We start from the raw sequence: 22,065 nt of genomic DNA on the forward strand, positions 1-22,065 counted from the left end.
CCAGCGATAGGAAGGCTTTTGAGCAGACCTAAGGGAGAAAGATCAAATTCGGAACACGCAGAGAGCGCATCTTGCAATAAGCTAGTGGCAGTTATCCTGAGTCTGCTCCTAAAAACAAGAGCCAGCTTTCTCAGTAGCAGCCCAAAATGGAGAAAGTGGCTCTGAAGCTCACTCCAACTCATGCATCTGACAGACAGCTTTTTACGTACAAAGAAACAAATATCTCTGCCCACAAAATTAGAGAAAAAGTCTTTATTTTCCAAACCTTGCATCAAACACAACAAAGTTATACAAACATACCACTTGTGCAACACACATGCAAACAGCCACTCTCTAACGAAGTCAAAAACCTTATGTCCTTATTTTCAGACTTTGATCAAACGCAACATTTATGCAAAACACGTGGTTCATAAAGAATACATGGAGCATCAGATAAGCAAAACAGTTATTCATGCATACCCAAATAAATTAAAATGGATGATGCATGCCAGTAAAAACAGCGTAAAAAATGAAAGTAATTGAAAATAACCTATTTGCAAGCCAATCATAGCAGAGTGGACTATAAGCCCATAAGACCAAGTGTATAAAATCAAGTTCTTTGGGCTTTTTTCTGTGCATTATTGACACCGGCGTTTGTAAACTCTTTCACAGTGCAACAAAAGAGCTCGAGGCTTCAATGCCTATGGGCAGCTCAATGCAGAAGTACGTACACACGTGCTGCTATCAATACATTTCAATGTAGCCACTTGACAGTGAACAAAATGTGTTCAGAATGTTTAGATAGGTTGTATTAAAATATATCACTAAATTCGGCATTTAACAAGCAATGTGCCACTGCCATTTATATCTTAAGCAATGATAAGTGTACTTTTATGATGACAGTGACAAGGGCTAAATTTTAAAATCAAGTAAGCTTAGCTGTACTGCATTCTACAGCAAGATCTTCACTGACATGTATTGCAACTTCTAGTGCTTTCTGTACGCAAGTGCTTATGACTCCCTATGGGCCTGTGGCATATGACTGCTCTGTGTGCTGAAGCTAGACATATCCAGTAAATTAGCTGCTGCTAAGTTCACTTGTGATGCTCAGATATCTGCTTTATTCACCCATTTCCCATGGATGCAAGTGAAAAAAAAAAAAATGCTCTAGCACATTTCAAGTGTTTCATGTGTGTGCTGACAACTCAAATATTAGATATAGACAAGAAGGCTATACAAGGCCGAAGCCCTGGGCGTTCTGGATGGCTAGCCGCAGCTTTTCCCGCATTACCACTTCGCTTGAATACATTGGAAGATCAAGTAAGTTGAAGCATGTGTGGGCCACAGGTAGGTGACTGTCATCCACCTTCATTGGTTGCAAGACAACCTGCAACAACAATGCAGAGTACTTCCTCAACAACTGTTCCCTCCATGCAAAATTTAACAACATGATGTAGCATTTTACTGTGAGCCGACTTTTCTGCGATACACTGCATTTTGTGCAAAAGAAAACTAACTTTTCGGACACACAGGTGCCCGCGCAAAATGCCCCGATAGCTCAGCAGCCATAAAAACCTTTCAAGAAAAAAAAAAAAAAAGGCATTATTGTATAAAAAGACTTTTGCTTCAGTGAAGTAATCAATTTCATGATAGTCAAAGCCATGGGGGTGTTTCGTGTTCGCCTGTCAAGCAGCCCGAATAGAGACCCTCCATAGGCTACTGGGGAGCCTATGTAGGGACTCTAAGCCCGATGTGCATCGTATGTCGTCACGATTAAAAAAATCATAATAAATTCTGGTGTTTTATGTTCCAAGACCACAATCCAATTATGAGGCCTGGTGTAGTGGATCCAGATCTCAGGATTAATCTGGACCGCCCGGGACTTTTTAATGTGAGCCGATTAAGTAGACAGGTGTTTTTATATTCCACCCGATTGGAATGCGGCCAGGATCGAGCCCGCGATCTTGAGCTCAGCAATGCAATGTCAGTCACTGCGCAAATGCAGTCAATTCGTCACGATGTCGCATGCGACTTTGGCTGCGCAACGATGGTATAGTTTAAATTATGTTCCGTGAATTCAGTTCAAAGGCTTGAGTCCGCATGAGAGTTTCCACTGTTCCATTCAGCAAGCGCACAAACAATCTCAGCAGGAGCTCGTGGTAGCTGCCACAGCTGGGTACCCGCGGACCCAAACACCGCTTCTATATACCGCCAGTCTAGCCCGTGTGCCTGATTGCAGGTCCGATTGCCGATCATGACTAGTGGTATCAACATATTGATGGCAAGGTTTGCATGATTGTTTGCTGCCCGTGAATGTTCATAACAACCACAGTGACTAGGTCTCTAGGCCTTACCAGAGCTGTTTCGTTGGCGACCAAAGTTACGAAGTCGACGAATATTTCTTACCAGTGGCTAAATGCTAACAAATCACCTCGCCAACAAAGCCGTGGATATGGGGAACAACTAAATGGGAGCAGATTTGTTCATAGCCGCCACGCTTGCGACTTCAAGCGCATATCAAGCTAGAAAAATCGAGCAAGACACAGGACGGCATCCGAAATTTAAATTGCCGTTATACATTAGTTCAATGGAGAAGACCAAGTTCTATGGTGCGGAAGTCCGAAGAATGAGGCGCACAAAAAGTCTGTCGGCGACCGTAAACAGACTGTCATATGCAAGCTTGGTTTGCCTTTACAATGGGAGCACACCTTGTGTATAACTAGTGTTGCTTTTAGTCGAAATAACCCACCCATGACCTTTCAGAGCTCTATGACAACGTTTCAGAGCTTTCCGCCAAGATATTTGCCAAAGTGTGACGATCTTCTCAGTGTCGAGGCATAATCACCGAATTCGCCAATACAACAGAGATTTGTTTTTAGAAACTTACTACCCAGTTCTTTACTTTGCATAGCCTCATGATCAACATTCGACTGCGCAACAATGTAAGCAATGCTCCTCCAATTGTAAGAAGCTCCAAGTGGAAGACCAACCTAAGCAATACAAAGATACACACTTTGAGCTCTACTGAGTGTGAACACAGGAGGATTGCATGTTTATTCCCCCATCAAAAAGAAGAACGAATCACGATGGCAGGAGTAGAGAAAAGGGTGTTGCAATAAGCGTCATATATGTCTCGCTGCTCTGCGGGCACCTGCACTTTTGCGCAGACAAAGATGAGAACAGAGAACGAGGTCGAATGCATATTAAAATACGAAAAATGTCACGAAAGTAGATAGAGAAAGGAGAGATAGAGAGAGAAAAAAAGTTTGTCCCCAGCCTGACGGTCCTCTTGATGTACTGGCGGACTTCGCATGCGGTCGTGCATCGTAGAATGTGAGGCGCTGATAAATCCCAACGCCGCCGATGAATGCTGCGTCCCCGGGGAATAGAAGCACAGTCACTATGGCCGCTGCGATCCCCAGAGTGCTGAAAGTGTAAAGGACCTCTGTGCGCCGCGCCACGGTGTGTGTGTGAACCTAAGAAAGAGATGATGGAATGTCTCCTCTCCGCAGTCGGGCACGAGCTTGAAGATGCAAAACCATGTTTGTGGCGACGAGCCAACACCCATGTGTAACCTGTGCGAAGATGCAGCAGCACGGTGCGCTGCAATTGTGGGAGCCAGTGTCTGCTAACGGAAAGTGGCGGTTTCCCAGCAGGAAAGTAGGCATCTAGGCGAAGGGTGATCACACGCGCACAGATGGTAGCTCGAGCATCGCCCGCTGGCACGATGCATTGAATAGCATACGACAGGGTGCTGCGTCAGCCAGTCGATCAGCCTCCTCGCTGGCCACCATGCAGCGGTTCCCGGTCAGCCAATGAAAACGCAGACTGACCCCTCTCACTAAAAGATCTGCGATCTTGCGTACCTTGCAAAGGCGACAGGATAGGCAACATTTATTGCGCATAGCGAGTACGGCCACCACCACCTAGGTGGTGTAATTTAGGTGGTGTTGACGCGGCCCACGAGCGTGCTAGCAGCACGCATTTCGACGGCAATTAATGTGTAGCAGCAGGCGCAGCCCGAGCTCTGGGAGCCAACCACATTTGGTGCAATGCGGCGCTGAGACTGCGGCTGCGCTTGTGGCCAAGCTTAGTCCTCTGGAAACAGAGCCGTCCATGTACACGTGGAGGTGCTCTTCGAGCTCCTCAGGTGCAACAGCATGCATGTGTTCTTCGACTATGCACTGAGCTGCTTAGTGCTTCGCATGGATGCCCACAATTTATGTGCGAACATTGGGTGGCTGTGCCCCAGCTGTGGGCATAAATGCTATTGCATAGCGCATTATAAGTGGCCAGTGCAAGTTTCATCGTGAGCTTGCCCCATTAACGTAGCAGGGTACGTTCACATTACCGGCAAAAGCGAGTGAAGTGGCAGAGGAAGGCGGCAACCATGGTGTGGATTGCGATTGGAAAGCCAAAGCATGCCCGAAAAGCACGACAGTGCATCATTTCGAGCTGCATACGCACCGTTTTCTTCAGCGTGGCAAGCGATAGCACATAACACCTGCTGCTGTGTGCTACGAATAGCCTTGCCTGCAAGGCTTGAGTTTGCACCCTGCCTCGCGAGTCCGCAGCACCACCACCTGCATTGCATGCATGTGTGCATGTGCACACATGCATGCAATGGTTGGATAAGGCTGAACCATTTAAATTGGGCGGCGGCTCACGCCACCTAGCCGTGACTACTATAGTAATATATTTTGTACTGACGCGCTTCTTTTGTCCTTTTCTGTCCCTATTCATTCCTATAAACACTATTCATCTAGGTCACTATCAACTACCAACAGGTTCATCATGTCACGCTGGTTGACTGCCCTCCAGATGTAAAATTCTGAATCGACACCTCTCATGGCACAAGGCTGGACCAGCACCACGGCTACCTTTTGTGCCAAGGGCTTGAGTCCCATGAGGAGCAGACGAGACTACACCGCATTGAGTGCCGCCACGCCTAAGGGCACAGGCATCAAAGGGCAACACTGCCTGTGTAAAACAACATTCACCACTAGGCAGACGATGAGGCAGCGCAGGACAACATTGTCCGTGTGGCTAACGATGTAAATCGGGCCAGACCAGTATACCGATGATTAAAAGCATGCGGACCAGGGGTTCTGCGAAAAAAAAAAAAAAAAAAAAACCTTCCTGGATACCATCGACCCCGTCCGAGCCATCCCCGACCGTGGGGACTTATAGCCAACAGTTGGGCTCCTCCGTTGAGGGGTTCAACCAGGAGTGGCTCTGCCAGGAGGGGACATTCCTTCACATCACCTGTGATCCGTCCAAACTGCCACGTGGTGCATGGGAGACAGGGTCAGTGTGCTTCCCCCTTTCCCTGTTCGTGCACAGTGATGTGCGTGTGTTTGGGATAAATCTCTCTTCGGAGGGAGAAGGCTACCCCCCTCCGGATTGGTGGGACATGAGGTCATCGGTCTCCTGAAGCCGGATTGGGGGAAGGTGACAGGACCACGACGACAGAGGTGTTAAAAAAGGGATATGGACGCTGGCTAAAAGATCAGCAGCTGGAACTTGATCATGAACGTCTGAACTTCCGTAATCCTTGCAAAACGCTTGTACATAATGTACTAAAAACGTGTGTTTAAACGTCTTGGATATCGGGCCCAGCCCCCTGTTCCCTTACTCCTCCATGCTGAATGGATTCCAGAAATCTTTGGACCCCTGGTCACAACAGCATATAACCCTAAATTGAAGACTGCAGTTCAGACTTTGCATTGCAAACACTGCAGTGCATTCATCAATTTCAGGTTGCCAGTCCGAGTTTCACAGAAACCATAGTCCGCATAGTTTTGATCATAGGTGTACACCACAAGGCAGATGGTCAGGTAGAGCAGACATCGACTGGGTGAAGAGCATGGGCGATAGAACGCTCCCTTGAGGCACCCCGGGGGAAATAATTTTTCCCAGCAAGAACTGCACCAAACCTTATAAGATCTGTTGCATTTAAAAGAAAAGGTTAAGGTCTAGTGACTGTAGGAAGCAGATTTTTTTTATTTAAGCTGTCAATTTTTAAACGAAAATTGTTAAAATTTACAAAATTAAAAAACAAAAACCCCTAAAGCATCATGTTTACAACTCTAATTCACGAATAAAAAACAATATCACAACTGTACCTAATAATGCATCTGAAGTGGACAAAATTGATGTAGTATTATACACCACTCTCAAGTATAGCACTAATTTGCCAGTGAACTTTTGCAAAACCACTTGTAAACACTAACAATTCCACGTAAGCTGTAAATTCGTGTATCTAATTTGTCTGCATTAGATGTTCTAACAGCTGCGGTTTACAGAACATCGATATGTTTTTGGTGCAGAGTTATGGATTTGTAAACTTTGTGCTTCCATTTATTTTTAGCTGGCCAGTTTTCTATTCGCTTTTTCATTGAAGCCTTAAATCAAAATTGTGCTGTCTAGAGTGACTGATTTTAACATTCTCTCTCAAGTGCAACACAGTTCATGCAATATGATTCAGTGGTTGTTTCATCAAAGCATTTCTGTATTTTACATGTATTTGAATAGGGAAATCGGAGTTGGCCCGGAGGAACAGCTTCCTCTTTAAAGGACCCCTCATCAGGTCTGGCCATTTTGAGCTGACAAGCGCAGTGCATACAATGAGCACTAATGATCGTGTCTGCTAAGTATTGCATCCCCACGCGCCACGGTATGAGTTAAATTTCAGCCCAAACGCAGTTTGCCCTTCCTCTTGCAGGTGCAGCGCTCCCAGCCGGAGAGTCAACATATATTGCGCCTACGTACATGGCAGTGCTGTGACCATGGCTCTGACGTCGCTCATGGTGACACGTGACTTCGAGAATTAATTACAGCAACATCAGTTGTTTAATCTGTTGCTTCAACAGACGAATTAAAGTTGAGAAATAATAAAACATACAAACCAAATGTATACATGCTTTTTTGTTTTACTTCGTACCGTAGCAAGAGAGTTGTACTTCCATTTTGTCTGCTTGTTCCCACGTCGTGCAGTCGTGCGCGCAGAGAACGAAACTGTCATTTTCTACCATGTCCCAGCGCCACGATCATGCTCTTTCATCCTCTCACGCCTGCCTGATTGCTCGCGATTGTGGCACTGATCAGGTGTGCAAAACGAGACAAACGCAACGGCTCACACGCAAGACCATCACCGGAAGTGCGCCACTCATCAAAAACGCAAGAGAAAACAAAGAAACAGAGTCGCAGTTTTGCCCGAAAGGCAAAGCATCGATTGCGATAGCAAATTAGCAGAGAGCCATACGAAGTAAGGATAGTACTTTTATCGGCCGCATCGACTTGTGCCCTAGTACTTGACATGCGGGCTGTTGCTGTAGTGCACGGCATCGCATTGATGTGCACACATTCACTTGTAAACTAAATTAACAAGAATAGTGTCAGCGTGCACAGCAAACATGAACACATCCCACTCGATGACCGCGGACACTCGCTGTCAAAATGCTGGCGTGAGGTAGTGCAGCAGCAGCAGCGGGCGAAGTGAACTTCGTGCCTATCGCTTCAACGCAAACTAAGCGCCGAGAACACAGAGCACGCACAAAGGTACGAGCCGCCGACGCACCTAGACTGTACCCCTAATGCAGATCGCTCTTGTGATACGGCCGCGCAACTGCATGCAGCCGCCACATGCAGCCGCAGCAGGACGCCGCCCCTCCCCTGGGTGTCTCGCAACTTACTGCCCATTTTCCTCGCTTTCACGCAGGCAAGATTGAGCCGTGATTGTCGGCTCCCCTCACATGCTTTCACTCACACATACAGCATAGGGTGCGTGGCGACGGTGTTATAGCCCTTGGACTTATAGCCCTTGGACAGAAGCTCACGGCGACAGCAGAAATTCGCCTAGAGTGTCTATATAATTGCTATCACAATAAAGAAAGAAGGCGGGGCTCGTGATGTATTCGTCACGCGATCCTCCTGATGGGAGAATGCAGGGAGGGAATTTTGCTTGCGGAGGCTAGACCAACTACTTCTAGAAGACAGGTCTAGGAGGTGTTGCCTGGACGGGGCAAGTGGATATCAGTGGCGCTCGCCTCCTGAAATAATGGGTTCGCACCACTTCAAATATTTCTCTCTGCTACTAATGAACTAATTTGAAAAATTCTTGCAGTAGAACGTTCTTTAGAGGGCACGTAACAGCTTCCATTGTATAACCAAAATTTGCTGTGAGGCCTGGTGAGGGGCCCTGCCCTGTAAGATGTATGAGCAAATTACGCTTTTGCGACAGCAAAAAAGGGCCCTTTTACCTTGAATAAAGGCATGCCAAGGCACGACTATAAAGACACAAAAACAAAATTATGGGTGGCGATGCCAACCTGAAGTTCCCGCACCATCTCTCATGATGTGATGGACTTTGACAGCGTTTGTTTGGGTGTAGTTGCTTAAGGTAAAAAAAAGAAGAAAAAACCCATCCACACTTCATTCAAAAGAAACCAAACATTAACCGTTGCAAGTTTTGTAAACCTTTACTACGCTAAAGCAGTCCAAAAAGAAGAACACACATCGAAGACCATGACAACATGCTGAAGGACAGGCGCTGTGGTTTCGGTGCGAAATTTTGATATCCTTCTGCCAAATGAATGAAAATATAGATTGGAAGAATACCACCCTATATTGATTTAGGTTTGCTCGTGTTAAACACTGCAGCTGATTTGTCATCTCATGTGCCAAGCTTTTTTGCCCTGATTTCTGCTAGCTGGAGACGCGGTCCGTTACCTGTCCACGGCGCCAACAAAACTCTACTGCTAGTACTGCTAAGCTTACTCGTGTGAACAGCGAGTTCGGCGAGCAAGCTTTTGTTTTTCACCGGCAAGACTATTGCGGAGTAGGTTCGCTCGCAAATTAAGCAGCTTGAGGTCTGATGCTGAGCGGTACACGGCTGCATGGCTTGGTCTGCACAATCCCTCAGCAGTAGGTCCCCACCTTAGTCAGAAGTTCACGCCCTGACCTCCTAGTGGTAAACCACGTACGTCCTGGCTCGTCGCTCTTGTGTGGTAGGGCAAGTGTGGGTGGGGTCGTGGTCAAAACCTCACCGGCTGCTCTCAGTTCATCACCCGATGTCAACCCCTCCGATATCAGCGGGAAGGATAGCTTGACAGAGCCACAGCGCCTGAACATCGGCTCACAGACATTCAGAAACAAACCGAGCACTTGCACTACGTCTAGGATGTCGTGGGCGCATCCGGGCAGCGGGCTTTTTTTTATTTTTTATTTTCCTTCTCGCTGGTCCTAGTGACGGTCGCCCCAAGCTTGACGGTTTGCGTTAAAATCCCTGCAGACTACCAGCCATGCCGTGCTTTGTGTCGCTAGTGCGCATAGATTATCACGAGTACCACAGCCGGCCCAGGCACACATAGACGCTCGCCACCATGGTGTCGCACCCCCAAAATTCAGATCGATAGTGGCATAGTCCTGCGTGCCATGGAAGGGGTAGCATCAACGGCGGCGTAGCGCAGGTCGCGGCATACGTACACCGATGCCAGCAACTGGCCAGGCTAGTTTAGGTAGCTCCTATGACAGACACTGTTGTAAGAGCTAGCTATGAACTAACTTCGACTACCTGGTATTTTTAACGTGCGCTAAATTATCAGGACACCAGTGTTTTTTGCATTTGACCCCCGTCAGAATGCAGCTGCAGTGTACGGGAATCAAACCAATAACCTCATGCTCATCATTAGGGTATATCAGCAACTGAGACACTATGGCAGATTGATCAGGCCAACAGAGTTTAGTAGAAAATACACATCGTAACAGACAAAATGCAACATTGCACAGGATCAACCACAATGGGGTGCATCAAAGAAGGCTGATTTTGTCAAATAGACAAATTAGATTCTGGAGACATATATTGCTTGGTTGCCCTCAAAAGTAACGACTGCAATGCACTCTTGTGTTCACACTCAAAGAGACCAAATATTCATACATGACAATAAAACATGGTATTCATACATTACTACTGCTGCTTTCTATGTACAAGCGCTTGTGTGCATGTGTTTGTAGAAGGCTCAAATGCATCATTAAATATTGTCACATGCACATATAGTAGAAAGGAAGAATTACAATAGTGCTATTTTGTCTGTGTGCATGCATGTGCACGTACCAATTACTTTTGTAGTAGCTATATATGGTAAGCCTTCAAAAGCATGATAGAGAAAAGTAAGTTACCTTGATCTCGCTCATTCCAAGGATGGGAATTCTGTCTGATCCTGTCAGGAAAACTGGAATAAAAGAGAACAAGAAAAGCACAATGTGCTGTGTTTGCAGCCAGGGTGTCCTCACCATAGGTACTTAAATTTATTGTGTTTTAACATGTCTCTCATCGTCCCTGAATATTTTGGTGAAAGTTTCCCCCTCCAATCCACAAAATTTCAATGTTCTAAGGAAAGCATGATGAAACAACGAAACGCCAAAAATAAACTATGTTCCAGCTCCCACACAAGAAGCTAAACACTTCTTATGAGCAGCAACAGTCATACTAAACAAAACCATACTGAAGATGCAAAACAATAACTGATATGAAAACCTCTGCCACACTGCGAGTGCTGTTAAAAATTATGCCATTCATATAAGAAGAAAAATACAACAACAATACACATGCATAAATGCTGCCATGCCATAAGGTGGGGCTGGGCCATAATAAACAGCAGCCGACTGAATTTAGGGCACAGAACGTACCGTAAAAAAGTCCAAACATTTGGGCTAGAGATGTGTGAATATTTGAAGTTTCGAATATGAATAGAATATTACGCACTTACTATTTGGTATTTTTAGATACTAAGAACTGACCAAATATTTTGCAACCACCTACTGTTAAAGTCCTGCTACTGTTCTCTGCCTGCTAAACAAAGTGTCACAAATTATCAGAAGGTAAATGATGACAAAAGTTTTCGAAGCAATGCAGATCCAAAATGGGTAATGCAAGCTTTGTTTCCTGTTTCACGGCGGAAGCCTGCATGAGAACTGCAAATTTTGGTTACCTGTTCATTTAGAGTTTCTGGAAGTCTAGCTATTTAGCAGTTTTCTCTTTTGTGATAGAACCAGTGTTTTCCTTGCAACGGGCCCATTTACATGTGTTCACGGTACACAAGTCCTTCAGCAACTTTCCTTTCTCTTTTTCCACAACTTCTGATCTTTTTTAGGCAACCATTTACTTAACAATTTTGGAAAGCTGGTCATGCAGCATCTATTCATTCTTGGAAAGATTATTTGCAACCAGGCTCAAAATATGTTGAGAGGCAATTCACTAGGATTTCTTTAATGACAATTAGTAATCTTGTGTATAAAACTGATCCTCTGTCCCTGATAGTTATGTCTTGCAATACAGGCATTGTACATAATTACTATACCGAAATAAACATTCCTGCTGTAAATATAGTCGCACCCATTTATAATGGACTTGACAGTTCTGCGAAAAGTGGTCATTATATCAGTAGTTTCTTATATACAGACTCGACCTTAAAACTGTTCAAAAATTATCTGCACTGAAGCTCTTTTAAAATGGAGCCCGCTTCCAGTCACCTGTAATTTCGAAACTGCAAGCGCAACCGCCATTTTTTATTCAAGAGCTTGTGATAAATTTTACTACTAGCGGGCCATGACTGTATTCTGCACACGAGAGCGAAGTGTTCTAGTTGGAAGTTTTCATTTAATGTCTTTGTATTCCTTCGCGGTGGCAGTGAAATTTCGCTGTATTGAAATCGTGTATGAACACACTTTGTTATATTGAGATTCTAAATACATGGTGTTCTATGGAAAAGAAGTTATAAAAAGTTAAATACTTCATTATATCAAGAATTTCGTTCACTATAATGAAGTTTGTTATATTAAGGTTTAACTGTATACTGTGGAACCTCGTTCATACGATCTTCACGGGAAACAGAAAATAAAATGTATCATCAAAAAATTTTACCATCCAAAGCAAGCCCCAAAACGTAAGAAAACAGGCTTACTTGGTGACGAACTTGCTAGAAAAACTTCCTGTGGCGTCGAGTGATACTGCTCCGCATAACACGCATGTTATGCGGAGCAGCATCACGACACCACACGAACCGCAGCCAACACACTTATATTGAGCAACTTTAAAACAGCTTTTCAGTTTTCGCTAAACTTCGTTTTTTTAAAAGTCCGTAAACAAGTTCTTTTGAAAGCTAACAAGTACCTTGACATAGCTACGAAGGTGACGGCACCATGAGGACAAGAATCCCGAAACAAAGGAACACTATAGAGCAGCCTGACACAACGAGCGATACACAACGAGCGATACGACTGGCGGACGAGGGCAGGCATTTCATTCAGCCATGTGACCGCATGAACATCTCGCCTGAAAAGCCAACCACAACAAGCACGAGCAATAGCTGACGCAAGCAGACGATACTACGAGTGCGAGAATATAGCAGTCAGGCAGGTCTGCATGACACCCGTTTTCCGCGCCATGGCCGGTCTGGAGGCGCACGCTCCCTTCCTTCTTTAAAAGAGCGAGCGCACGTCTCCAGATCGGCCGTGCCCGCGCGTACATCACTGAAGGGGGCAGTTCTCATTGGTCTGCTTCGCTCGCAGCTGTTTGCCGCCGGGGCGCACGGCAATTTAAATCGGGCCAGGACCGATCCCTCCCACCGCATGAAAAACCTGCTTCGCGGCAGCTTTTGTGGCGCACGTTTTGCCGCCACCGGCGCACAGCGCGCATTTTTCCGCTAGTGTCACCGGCCCTTAACACATTGTTCTTGGGTCGTTGGAATGTAATTTAATTTAGTACACTTGAATATAAAGCAACAAGTTTCAGAAATACCAGTGTGCAGTCGTATCATCCAATTTCATGTGAAATCGCGGTTGTATCAACCGCATGAAAATACATTGCTCCAATGGGGCGCTGGCCGGGAAACAAAAGAAAAACGTATCATCCCGAAAAACATATTGCGCAGAATCATATCAACGAGGTTCCACTGTATTAGCAGCAAACTTCCCATAAGAGCTTGCTGCCTGACAGCACGCCAGCCGGAGAATTTTCGTTACGATCACATTATGTCACTATTTCCACTGTTTTGTCGAAAGATGGCACTCAAAATAAAGTTTGGTGCAAGTCGGCAAATATCTTTTTGCAGAACCAGGCAGCATTGGGCACCTAAATTCTTTTTTATTGAAGAGGCTTGAAATGACGAAAAAAAAGGAACCCACCCGCCCACATACCTATCTGCCTACTGCAAATTACCTGGGATGAGCTAGGGAATGCTTCACATTAAAAGAAAATAGTATAACTGGACATGTGTGGATGAAAACACGGTGCAGGCTAGCTTACAACAAAAGGATCCTAAACAAAATTAAGCAACCACTGCAACACTGCAGCGTCACTGACAGTTCAAAGATCTCCAATTACCTGTACCGTAAAATTCCGAGCAAGAATCCCAGCCTGGCAGGAAAAAAGCGAACTGCTTAGATATAAAAATATAGCTCTCCTTCTTCACGTACAATGATGCAGTGTGTCCTTGAGTGGCGCGGAAGGTATAGAAAGCGGTGTTTTAAACTATCGATAGCGGGCAGCCATTTTAGCTTTCTACTTTGATGATCACGAAACTTCAGAGCGTGTTCAAAAATCACCACCTGGTCGGGAAAAAGCGAACTGCTTAGAAAACAAAAATATAGCTCTCCTCCGTCACGTCTGATAGCGCAGTATCTCCGTGAGTGGTGCGGAAGGTCTTGAAAGCTGCGTTTCAAACCATCGATATCAGGCTAACGATGCCCAATGGGTGCGGTAGGAAGAGAATTAATAGGACATATCAATGTTCGGTGGCCTTAGGGTTGTGTTTCTGAGATTTCCCCCTACGGAACGCCTGATTCGAATGTGACAACCACACCGTTCTGGGCCCTTTATATCATGTTGGCAACAACACTACATTTTTCTTCACTTGGTTTGGAAACATGCATTAGCTCCTTTTGTTAATCATCAGTTGCAATTTTTAGCACTGAACAGGTTTGAGGTACATTCCCATGTTTTGTGGCATTGAAGGAATATATACATGGCTTGCACGTGACGTCACGTCCGCCCGCGCCGTTGTGCCCGCGCCACGCCGCCTTCGCATCTGATCGCGTGCGCTTATGTTGCGGTCTCACTGTGTTTTATAAGAGGATTTCACCGCTCCTCGCGAGAAATATCACCCGTTTACAGTAGGCCTGCATTTAACGAGGCATATTACACAGGACTGATCGGGTGGGCGCGTGCATGATATCAAGAAAAAGTGAAACTGTGCGACGATGTGGACCCGTACACGTTGCGACCGGGTGCGGATACGACGATGGACGTTAGCGCTTTCCCCTAGGTCTCGCACGGAGACATTGTAAACTACCTAGTTTTCTCTTCAAGCTTCGCGACACTGGAGGAAATGAAGGCTTATAAATCGCTTCAATCCCACAACTACTTCACAAGCGGTTGGGTGAAAACACTGTCGGCGAAGCGGCTGTAAGGAGAAAAGGTGCTCCTACTAGGAGAGGTAGGCTGCAACCCCCGTTTTCCATGCCGCATTTTGTTTATAACATTCAGAGGCATTCCCTGGTCAGTCAGTGGTGCATGCAGGAGACACGCAAGATTGGAGCTTGGTGCAGAGAAGAAACGAACTGATACTGTTCATTTAGCAATCACGCAAAAGCGGAGTTTATGTGCTAGGGTCTGAAAATTTTCAAACAGGATATGCAGCTTGCGCGAGTGTTTTGTGGCTAGGTGAATGATGTGCGTACTTTCCATGCTTTATTTGGATCAATATTTCTGCATTGTTTACATCATGTATGTTTTGATTTCAACAGTTTTCAAGGGGCTGTCTGCATATGTGCGGTCGTCATCACCGCCGTCGTAGCGGTTTTCAGGTGGCGTTGCGCCAACTCCAAAAGCTCTTGCCGGTGCAGCGGTCACCGCGTCGAACTCGGAAGTCGTTCGTTTAAACCGTCGCCTTGCAGCACGCTCGTAACGCGCAGTGCCTTCATTATTTGCTTTGTAGCCTAGCAAAAGCGTTGGCGCCCAGTCCGGGTTCGTTTCTTCACAGAGCTTGGATGGTCTCCCTACAAATGCAAACAAATGTGATTCTAGTGCAGCGTTAAGTGTGCATTATGTAATAATGCACAGGCTTACTGTTACGAAGTGGGCGCCGCACACTCGAATGTTTGGGAGATCGCCCTTGAGATCAGCACGCTTGATACGCGCAAGCCACAGGCTGCGCCGCTTCGAGCTAAGTGCTTTCGTTTGTTCGTCTTGCCATTCCACAACCTTCGGAAGCCGAAAAAGGTTCGTGTTCGCCGACTCCTTCCTCGTGCTGCTTTTACTGCGGTTGCAACACCCAACAGCTGCGCAAATAGCCATTGCAAAACAGTGCCTTTCGCATACAACTAACAGCGTGGTGCCATATGGTGGTGCTCTGATATGGCGGAAACCTAACCCAGCGTTGGCGGAAGTGACGTCAGTGCAAGCCATGTATAGGGACTCGATAAAGCTAGCCCAGAAATAGATCAAGTCAGCTTGGCATACTTGGTGGCTGTTTGTCCCAATTTACTCAGAGATAAATGCATTCTAGCGAACGAGTCCTGGGGCCCTGGTGTCTGCGTGGACTAATTTGGGCATAATGATGCTGCCCTGTATGATACAACACACACATGCACACACATACATGCATATACATACGCAGTCGAACCTCTTTACAATTGATCCCAGATATATCAAACTCAGATATATCAAATTATTGTTTATATCAAACAGTCGTAAAATCCCCCTAAAAATCCCATGGAAAAGTATAGTGAGGTACTACACGTTCATCGAACTCCTGTTCACATTCGATATATTGAATGGCTCGCCGCACAGTGCCCCTGCAAGTGTGCTTCTCCTAATGGAGAGGCGATTACTTCTCGCATCATCAAAAATATTTAATGGCGACAAATTTGAAACGGCACTCTTTTGGCAGATTCTGTGAAAGAAGAAACTGAACCTGATGGGCAGTACATGCCAAGAAGGAAAAATGAGCAGGGTGCTCTCAGTTTTGCTCGCTGCGAATATGGATGGCTTGTGCTAACTGCGGCCGTTCGCTATCGGCAAGAGCAGATCACCACTCTGCTTCAAGAATGCAAAAGGCCTCCCAGTTCGATACGCATTCCATAAGAAAACGTAGAGGATATCCGATCTTTAGTCTGAGTGGCTGCAGGCATGTGATGTCGGACTGGAAATGCTGCACCACTGGGTTTGCCTTCTTGTAGACAAAGGCTTTCTGCAAACAGCATTTTAGGACTCCAAGAGCTGCCAAAACGAATCCAACCACAACCTACACTTGGACGGATTTTTACATTACAGTTTGAATTGAACAAAACCACCAGACACCACATGCACAATTTGTGTTAATGTTGCGAAGATAATTGTGCACGCAAGCGTTTTGCAATGTTTGTGAGAAAACAAGTCAACTTCTGTATGTTTGGTGCGGCCTTGAAGAAGCAGATCGGTAAGTTCCTCGCTTTTCACTATCTCGGGAAAACGTCCAAGATGTGCGGAGATTTCAGATAAACTTCAGATAGGCATATTTTATAGTTCGAATTGTCGATATATCTAACTATTTTGCTATCCCCTTTCAGTTCGATATATTCAGGATCGACTGTATAACGATGCTGCATCAACCACAAGAATATCTTCATTGTATTGGCAAAAACAATCGCGATCAGGTCTATGCCTCAGAAACACAAGCGGAGTGCCTCTAGTGGGCCAGCAAAGGATCTCCTGCAGATTTTGATGGCTTGTTGGCATCTTGCCGTGCCTATACAAGCACGGGAACATCAATAAATTACAATTAAACCTCGATATAACAACCTTTACTGTAACGAAATTTTCGATAAAACGAAGTATTTAACTTTTCATAACCTCTTTTCCATAGAATACCATGTATGTAAACCTAAATATAGCGGAGTGTGTTTATACATGATTTCAATATACCGTATTTACCCGAATCTAACACACACTTTTTTTCTGATATAACAGGTCCAAAATTGCGTGCGCATTAGAATCAAGTACGACTCTAAATCTGCGTTACCATATCGCCATCGGCATTTCAAAATGGCCACCTCGTACGCGCTTCGAGCCTAGCTGCCGTAGCTTCCTCCGTGTGCTTAGGCATTAGTCTACCGTCTGTCTTCTCGTTTTCTGCGTTTGCTCTATCAGCATAAAGTGCCAAGTTCATCATGATGCTGCATTTAAAAGGAAAGTGATTATGTGTGTGGAGATGGATGGAAATCGGGCCGCATCACGGGTGTTCGGAGAATCCAAAACTTGCGTGCGGGACAGACGCAAACAGGAGGAGAGGATTTTCACCAGCAAAGCAATGCGGAAGGGCTTTCAGTGGATCGGAGTAGGCCGTATTCTGTGATGATCTACTTCGGCGATAAGATCGCCTTGGCCCTATCGTGAAAGCGATCTGCGACGGGGAGAGCCCGCCACGCCGCGCAGTTTTAGGCATGCTAGCATGAAGATCAATTCGCTCGCCGCACTTAGTCACTCCAGCGTTTTGACCTTCAAGTTACCACGGTCAATGAGCGAGATGTGTTCATGTTTGCTTGTGCGTGCCTGACACCGCGCTTGTTAATTTAGTTAGCATGCGAATGTTTGCAAGTTTATATATACGGCTGATAAAACTGCTATCCTTCGTATAGCTGTAGTCTAAATTGCTATCGCAATCGATGCTTCACCTTTCAGGCGAAACTGCGACTTTTTTATTCATCGTAACTTTAGTGCATCGGGGTTAAATCTTTGTTTTTCCAAATGAGAGAAAGTTATATTTCTGTATGAAAGCATGAGGTGTGCGGTACTGTAAAGGAATTCGTTTTTTTTTTTCGGTCACGGAAAATGGGTGCGCGTTACAATTGAGGGCGTGTTAGAATCGAGTAAATACGGTGACTAAATTTTGCTGCCACCGCAAATGAAAACGAGACAATAAATGGAGACTTCCACGGATGCAGATGGTCAAATGATTTAATTACAAGCGGCTGCTTGCGAACGCACCTCTCAAATTTCACGCCGTGTGTGTGACAAGAGTGACTGCTTAAGTGGTGCAGCGTCAATTTGTTCCGTATAATGTCAGTGTGACAAGATCCTTTCACGCCACGCGCACTGTGTGCTTCAGGTGCAACTGTAGCGATTTGGGCCTGTTGGTTGTACATCGGAAATAGTTTGAAGCGCAAATACACCGACACAAAAGAGCACACGAGACACAGACGAGCGCAAACTACCAACAAGGTTTATTGACCACCACACGTGTTTATACTACAGTATCCTGCTAACATGTGGCAAGCAATACATAGGGCAGACGGGGAGATGTTTAAATGAACGTTTGAAGGAACATGCGCTAAACGTAAAGAAAACGGCACGTGACGGTTGGTTGGCGATGCACTGCAGTTCCTGTCAATGTAGACCTCTTTTTGAAAAGTGTGCTGTTGTCAGCAGAAGTGACCATAGGCTCACCCGTGAGATAATGGAAGCTGAAAAGATATCTTCATTAGGCTCAGCTTGTATCAGCACTCCTTCTGTACACCTCTCTGATAAAGAGCTGTCCTTTCTTAGAAGACACTGTGCGCATGTGCAGCGGTAATGGGAACATAGTATAAACATGTGTGGTGGTCAATAAACCTTGTTGGTAGTTTGCGCTCGTCTGTGTCTCGTGTGCTCTTTTGTGTCGGTGTATTTGCGCTTCAAACTATTTCCTTCAGGTGCAATTTAAAGCGTGCGAGGGTGAGACAAGAAAGATGGTTGCTTCACGAGTGCCGCCTTCCTGTGTGAGCAAAGGGAGCGAGCTTGCGGTAACGCGATCAAGTGCTAGTGAGAGGGGAGTGGGGGGTAAGTTGGTGCGTGTCTTGGCTGTGGCTGCGCATGGCTGTAAGCGCGGCTGAGTGCATACACACAGCGCAGCCCGGACGCACTGTTTTGAGGTAGTCTGCCGCATGTGCAAAGAGTGGACATGCCGAGACGGTGTGGCATCATGTAAGCTGTCTTCCCGTGCGTTTAGTATTGGAGGTTGCGTAATCTAGTTTCAGAAACCCATTGAAGCGAGAAGGGAGAAGCAGATGAAGCATTCGCTCCCCGCTGTCAGCGCTTTTCATGATAGCGTCGTCACAGTGCGGGCGACGCTGTCAGCTGCAGGGGTGGAGTGGACGTATGCGAAAGTGTGGCTGGCTTCGCTTAACTCGTACTGCCAATGTGAGGATATCGTCAACGTGGCATGAAACCGTATCATTCGTTGTCGACTTCCAAATTCAACAAAATTAACTGTTTTCTCATTCAAATTTGCTTTATTCGATAGCCCGATAATTCGGAAAATTTTACGGCCTCTTTCCGTGTAAGGAAATCGATCCGCGACTGCACTTATTTGCATAAAAGGTCGAATTTCAATACAATGACATTTCGATATAACGAAGCAAATCACAGATTTTGCTGACTTCGTTGTATCGACGTTTAACTGTACATACACAAGCTCTGCACCACCATGAAGGTCCAATCGCATGATCGGTGTTATCACATTAGATTGGTACGTTGATTGTCCAACTACTGTCCAACAAAGCCATACTGCCGCCACCTACACTCTTTTTGGACACGTGGATCCGTGAATGCCAATCCGTGTACTCTGCTACTATGGCCCTCAGTCTAGCTTGTGTGTCTGATCTCATGCTCGATTGCAGATATGGTCTACGGAATGTGAACACATTGACGGCTAGCTTCGTGCGATGGCTTGTCGCCAGCTGCTCCCCCTGCCACACTGCTTAGGCCACATAGGTCTAATCGGTGCCGCTTTATCAGGAGTTGACAATCAATGTTGCAGTTTCGTGCCTAGTCAAGATGGCGGAAACTTCGCTGATGGCTGCCATGCTTGCAGCTTCGCGCATGCAGTTTATGCCTCAAACATTGTGCAGCAACAGAAATTTCAGTTATTGCTGTTATACATTATTGTTATGGGTGGCGGTGCCTCAGGGAAGTCCAAATCATCGCGGATGTCCAAAAAATAAGTTGTCTGAAAAATCGATCGGCAACTGAATTTCACATCTTTACTACCAGAATATCTATTTTGAGGCACATGCAAACAAAAATTTGCTACGCTACAACCAATATCGTGTCAGATCCCGGATTTTTGATTTCATTATAGCAGGAGAAAGGAATTAAAACATACCCAACCAGATTTTTTATTTACTTCCTCATATCCTATAATTTGTTTAGCATTGCCGTTTGTTGGCCGTGTTGGTAAACTGACTTGGATAGCATGTTTAGCGCCAGTGGACAGGGACAGAAAGGAAGACGGGGAAGTCTCCCTTTCTGTCCGTTTCCCTTTCTGTCCCTCTCCGCCGGCGCTAAACATGCTATCCAAGTCAACCAACACCAACCCACCCAATAAACGGCAATGCTAAAATTTATTTCTAGTACATCGGGCTCTTTTCTGTGTTCATCGATAAATCCATAATCAGTGGCTCCCCTCCTGATCTATGCCAATTGCCAAGCTCGGTCACTTTCCTTTTACATCCGCTGCAAGAATCTACCCAATGAAGTCCTGCGGTTGTTTGGTGTCTTTGCCCCTACAGTCGGCCATGGTATCAGAGTCCTAAAGATTATGAGAAGTGAGTGGCAAAGGCAAGAGTGGGTGGTTAAAGGTTTACTTAGGGCAGCTCTAGAAGCTCCAGGGAGATCACAAGGTGCCGGCAGGAAGTGGAGCAAGTTACTAACGATCATCAACAGCGGCCCAGAATTCCTGTGGCAGAGGACCTTGCCTACAGCCTACACGCCAGCATCACCAAGAAGAGACCAACAAGACCTTGTGGCGTCAGAACCATTCGCGAGGTTAGTCTTCCGGACTATGTTGAAAGTTAGCGCATTGTGGTGTCGTCTCCCTTTCTGTCCCTGTCTGCTGGCACTAAACATGCTTTCCAAATATTTTTATATCTGTGTTCACTATATCGAGGTTCGACTGCACATATGTATATAGTTTGAACCCAGTCAAGTGCACAGAAATAAAAAAAAGCCTCGTGCAACTAAAAAGACTTACGCAGAAACTTCTTCTTCTCCTCATAGTCAAGGCTATGAAAGACTCGCCAGAACATTCTCACAGTTGGATGGTTCTTGTGAAACTCATCTTTGTATTCAGCATTCTTGAAGCAAAGGGAGAGAGAGAGAAAATTCCATGCACATTTTTGTATCTATCACACTTCAATGTCTAACATGTGCTACCGGACATGGAATTCTGACATGGCTACCTGATATATGAAATATCTTGATACAGTATAGACCACTTATAACGTAACCGTTTATAGTGCAGAACTGGCTACAATGCGGCCTTTTCCGACTCCCGTTTACCCTCCCATAGAACTCCATATATACGTATACCGCTTACAGTGCAGCAGCGTGAGATGAAATACTGGTTATAATGCGGCTTCCGCGGGAAAATCTCACTGACAAGGGCGGCAGCGTATACATTTTCAATGCAATCAAACTCTCGTTAATTCGGACTTATTTGGCTGCACATTGGTTAATTCGGGCTACTTTCAGAGCTCGGTGAGCGAGGAGAGCCGCAAATGTGCGATGCAAAAAAGCAAGAACGGCGCTAGCGTCCAACCGAAACGAAGCGGCGGAGTCTGCATCGCCACAGCCATCAGTTGAAATCGTACGTGAATGACAGCAATGCCGGAACGCTTCGAGCCTATTTGTGTTTTTAAAGCCTGTATTCTTGCGTTTACTGCCGCGCATAACACCGCATTGGTCGTGGGCTTTCGTAACTGCGTAGTCGTCATCCACGATTGCGTCGATAATGACCGCGGTTTTCTCCGCAGCGGTTGCGGCGAACAGTATATAGTTTCGTTTTTACTCGGTATGCGCGTTGGCCACGTGCCTAAAAAACTGCGCAGTCACCATCGATGATCGCATAGATAGCGACCACAATTTCGACTGCAGTTGTTGCAGTGAATGGTAGTTAATTCGTCCAGACTCAGTGCGTGCATCGGGCGCGTGCCTTCAGCATCGCAAAGTCGGCGTTCATAATCGCGTCGATAGCGGTCACGGTTTTTTCCGTAGCGGTTGCAGCCAACCGT

General features: G+C 45.8%; 1 protein-coding gene across 16 annotated transcripts in view; it reads right to left on the reverse strand.

The window, feature by feature from the left end:
• Nucleotides 1-237: 237 nt before the first annotated feature.
• Nucleotides 238-22,065, reverse strand: part of LOC119436503 (probable E3 ubiquitin-protein ligase HERC4) — a 335,733-nt gene continuing 313,905 nt past the window's right edge. For all 16 annotated transcript variants that reach the window (XM_049658143.1, XM_049658141.1, XM_049658148.1 and 13 more), the window contains 3 exons: nucleotides 21,027-21,129; nucleotides 10,159-10,211; nucleotides 238-1,366 (listed from right to left, as the gene is read on the reverse strand). In XM_049658143.1, the coding sequence (XP_049514100.1) occupies nucleotides 1,211-1,366; nucleotides 10,159-10,211; nucleotides 21,027-21,129 (312 nt within the window). In that variant the 3' untranslated portion in view covers nucleotides 238-1,210. The remainder of the gene's footprint in view (nucleotides 1,367-10,158; nucleotides 10,212-21,026; nucleotides 21,130-22,065) is intronic.

Source organism: Dermacentor silvarum, chromosome 1, assembly GCF_013339745.2.
Source record: "Dermacentor silvarum isolate Dsil-2018 chromosome 1, BIME_Dsil_1.4, whole genome shotgun sequence".
Lineage (NCBI taxonomy): Eukaryota > Metazoa > Arthropoda > Arachnida > Ixodida > Ixodidae > Dermacentor > Dermacentor silvarum.